Consider the following 4,380-nt stretch of genomic DNA (forward strand, 5'->3'; position numbering starts at 1 on the left):
CCTTAATGATTCTGTGATTCTATGATCCTCTGCCAGTTTGATGGAAAGCCATTAATTACTCTGTGAGAGTCTGACTTTTTTTAAATTGGTAACCAGTTTTGCATCTGCAGTCGTAGGTAATCTACCCTATTTTGAATCCATTGATATAAGGCAATCTTCTTATATAATTTCAGCTATTAAAGAGAAGGCTTTCTCTCTAGAAAAACAAATTTCTCTTCACAAGCCATTTTGATGTAAATGGCCAAAAGCTTAACTACCATTATTTTGCCAATGTTGTAGTCCGTGGAGCATGGCTAAAAAGACTATGAAGTCCTAAAATACAAGCACTTGTTTATTCTTCTGTATCTGTACCCTCAGCAGAAACAGTCTCTTTTCTTGAAAATTCCCTTGTGAGCGTTGTTTAAAAAAAAAAAAAAAGGCAATATACTCTCCTTATTTATGTGGGCATATATAAATTTTCAGTGTGAAGCAGAATTATGGATTATTTTTTACATGCTGCACACAAGCTGTTCATGAGTATGGTAGAAAAATAATTTCATAGCTATTTCAGCATCAGTGCTCATCCTAGAAGTGGACTGCTTCATTCATGCAGCATTTAGTATTTTAAAATCTCTCCTTCACAAGATATTAATGTTCTTTTTAATAAGAAACAGTCTTCTGTCCATGAATCTCAAAGCTCTTTATTCAGTAACTTGGTTATAACAGGATTACTTCATCAATAAGACTGATATTTTAAGAGCTTAAAATGCCTCTGACTTGGAAATAACACTTTTCATCTACTCATGTTACATGCAACACCTACAGTCACTATTACCTCTTACAATTGTAGGCACTTTATTCTCTGATTACTTTCATTCTGCAGAGAGGCCAGTGCAGTCAGAATGGGTTAGTCTAGCTGTATTTTTCCACATACCTGAGCTACCTTGGGTCTCTGTATGCTGCATTGCGCAGTATGGTGTAAACATACTTTAATTAGCTGTCTTTCTGGAATGCACATCAAAGTCTGATTATTTAACGAACCATTTTCAGGTGCTGAAATTATGGATGTAGGTGGAATTGTACCTTTCCTTGCTAAAACATGGCATAAAATATCTACCTCCTAAATAAAACTGAAGGAGACATAGAAGTCAGGGCACATTATATGGCATACCAGCTGAGCAGGATAAAAGCAAGCTGTCTTTTGCAGCTGCGTTTAGGAGTCCTAGCCAGAAAGAAAAGATTCTCTTTCACATATCCACTAGAAAGTAGAAATTGTTCAGAGCTTTTCTATGAGAATGATGCTGGACCAAATTCAACCCAGCTATAAGAAGTCTCCGCTTCCACGGGAAGCTGTGCTTGGCCCAGGGGCCCTATTCATTAGAATACTGTCCCCCTTATACAAGTACCAAGCAAATAGAGTCCCAGAGACTGTGTCAATACAGTTGGAGGACAAGTAAAGCACTGTATTGATTTTGACATAAATCCAAAGTAATATCTCTCTGCTGTTAACAGAAACCTTATAGCATGGAAAAGAACTCATTGAAATAGTGGCTTAATAAAAGCAGGCGGTTAAATTAGTGAAAGTCCAATTGCAGGGTCTGCTCAGTTTTGTTATCCATGGAAGTAAATACTAATAATAATCTAAAATAATTTTTTTGTGGTTTGGTTTAGGTATAGTGGGAATTTATCTTTCATAAGAGGGCATTGGTATATATTTCTCTCCCTATATCATACTCATGCAGCATCTGGGCATATGTTGTTCCATGTTGGGGTCTTACCGGGTTTGAAGCTCGAGAGTTGGTCTGCAGGTGGACTGCTCCACACTTGCTGTGTTCTTGGAATGGCTCTTCTACTAATTGCAATAATAGGTCGTTTTTTCCAGCATCTAAAAAGAAATGAACTGCCCCATCCTCTAGGACAGTAGTCTTTCTGAGAAATGGTTGGGGAGATGATCTCCTTTGGCTATCGGGATGATGTTGATAGGTTCTCAACTTGTATGCACCCAAGTGCTTTTATGGGCCATTGGTCTCTGGGGTGGACTGGGTAATCTCCCACTGTTCATGATTGTCTCTGTGAATCAACAAAAATACAAGAATTAGGTTGTATGCTGTAGGATTTCTTTGATTTTGTATGTGTGATTACTTTTACCAGTGGTTTAGTATCTTCATTGCTGCTTTTTTTTTTTTTTCCTTTTTTTTCCTTCCTGATATGGAGAAATTCTCATTGGGCCCTCAAGGGACATTTTGTCACTTGAATAATATTTAATAAAAATGGGTGAGATGTCCACCAGGGTGCAGTCTTTCCCAAAAAAAAGCCATGGTGGTCAGTAACTGTTTAGTGCACCTGTTCTTTGGAAACTAGATTAATTTATTTGTCTTATTCTCGTAAGATTATGCTATCCACTTCAGGAGAAATGGAGAAAAACTGTAAGATACGCATATTAAAATGAGAACCTCAGTATCAAAAATTGTAAATATCCTGAATATCTATGAAATGCTGGTACATTTTATAAATTATTTATAAGAGTAAATGCAGCAGTTTTTGAGGGTTTTTTTTTAATGAAACTCAATAGCTGTAATTGGGAAATGAAGATGTGAATACTTAATTCTTTTAAAAATTAAAGGCCGTTGCTGCTGCTTCTAATACCATGCATGTTAGTTAAGCAACTGCTTTCAAGTTGAAGGAACAAGCTTTCCCCACTCTGGCAGGAGGAGGATGAAATAATTTCTGCTGGGGGAGACAGAATATGCACAAAGCCCTGGAAAACGTCATTTGCTTTCATTTTTTTCCCCATCTCTGTCCTCTTCCTTCCAGCTGCCGCCATCCCCAGGACTGCCAAGGATGAGTAGCGTTCTCTTTGACCCAGCGGAGGTGTGGGCAGGGCAGGGGGCTGCGGGGCCAGAGGCTGCTGCTGAAGCCAGAGGGGTCTCTGTGTACAGCAGCAACGCGCTGGTTTCAGTGTCACTTACTGGCTTCGCAAACCAAGGAACAGTGCCCTGAACTAAAGAAGCATCTGTTTAAAATCACGTGTCACTAACATAAGATTTTGAGCTAGTCTTTTCCTTATGCCATGTTACAACAAGAAGAGGTTGCTATGGCATTTCAAAATCTAATGTTTGCATTACAGCAAACGGGTCTGAATTCAGTGTTGACCTCGCTTGGAGCAGGGTGTTGCGCCAGAGGCCTCTTGAGGTCCCTTCCCACCAGAAAGATTCTGTGACTTTGCTTCCTGTGACTACCCTCCCTTTGTGTCTTATGTTAACTGTTGCCTATTATATTTATTTGCTTCTCTATCTTGTGCAAATTTAAGCGTTCTGGCAGCAATGCATACTCAAGGGCCTCATGGTAATACTTTGTAGTAATCTTCATACTCAGGCCAAGTGAAAAGTGGATGGGATTTCAAAGTTATCAATGCTTCCTCATCCCTAGCTCCTTGAGAGCCAATGGGAAAAAATTTTGGGGGGGTGGGGCAGAATAGTAACAGTTGTACAAAACTAAAAAGCTTGAAATAACAGTATTTTATTTCTCCTCTTGTTCTAGGTTATGCATTAGATCCCTCTATAGATAACCCTGAAGTTGCTACAAAATATATTGGTTCTGTAGAAGAAGCTGAAAAAAATCAAGGTAAATAATTCAGAATCTCATATAAATGACTTGCAACTGACGACTGTTTCCATTTCTTCTTCACTAAGAAATGGAATAGGTATCAGCAAAGGAAGGAATTATGAGAGACTTACCCATGTCTAAAGACACAATAAGTGAAGGTGTGTTGCAATTGTAATGTGAAGATGGAAGAGAGATACTGGGGGGCTTTGTTTTCCTGAAGTAGCAAATATTTCAGGCTATCATTATGTCAAATTTCAAATGAGGACTTGTAATTGGAACCTAGCATGTGCCATTACATGAATAGAATTGATCTGTATGTTTGAAATAGAGCTTTTTGGTCCTTTTGAATTCTGTCTTAGCTAAAACTGTCGTATGTCTTCATTAGGATACTTGTATGTTGGGTTAATCACCTTAACTGCGCTACTCAGTAGCAAACTGATTGCTCTGTATGCAACCTCTAGCATTCTATTGGGAATTGCATGTTATCTCTGCTTAGCAGAGTTAAGCTGTTTAGGTTATTTGGAAAAGAAGAACCATTGGACGGTTGCCAAATGGTAAAGGCATAGTGTGCCACTGGGAGGATTGACTACCAGAGGCATGGGGTTTGTAATTAATACTTTGATACAAGATATTTAACACTCAAAGTGACTTATTTGCATTGGAAAACTGTACCTGTGTAAACTTCACAGTTATGCTTTCCCTTGCATGTCTTTTTCTAACATCTTATTCACATGTGTGTACAAAGGTTCTTTATTTCTGTGTCCTCTTCCATGGAATATATCCAAGGTTATTTCA

At 38.4% G+C, this 4,380-nt stretch overlaps 1 protein-coding gene across 1 annotated transcript in view; it reads left to right on the top strand.

Annotated features, from left to right (window-relative positions):
- Window positions 1-3,519: 3,519 nt before the first annotated feature.
- The window catches only part of CDC40 (cell division cycle 40), a gene marked incomplete at its 5' end in the record, with an annotated part of 19,356 nt that continues 18,495 nt past the window's right edge, over window positions 3,520-4,380 (top strand). Inside the window, one exon of the mRNA XM_009573233.1 lies at window positions 3,520-3,603. Coding sequence (XP_009571528.1) covers window positions 3,520-3,603 — 84 coding nt within the window. The remainder of the gene's footprint in view (window positions 3,604-4,380) is intronic.

This window comes from Fulmarus glacialis, unplaced genomic scaffold, assembly GCF_000690835.1.
Source record: "Fulmarus glacialis isolate BGI_N327 unplaced genomic scaffold, ASM69083v1 scaffold46342, whole genome shotgun sequence".
Classification (NCBI taxonomy): domain Eukaryota; kingdom Metazoa; phylum Chordata; class Aves; order Procellariiformes; family Procellariidae; genus Fulmarus; species Fulmarus glacialis.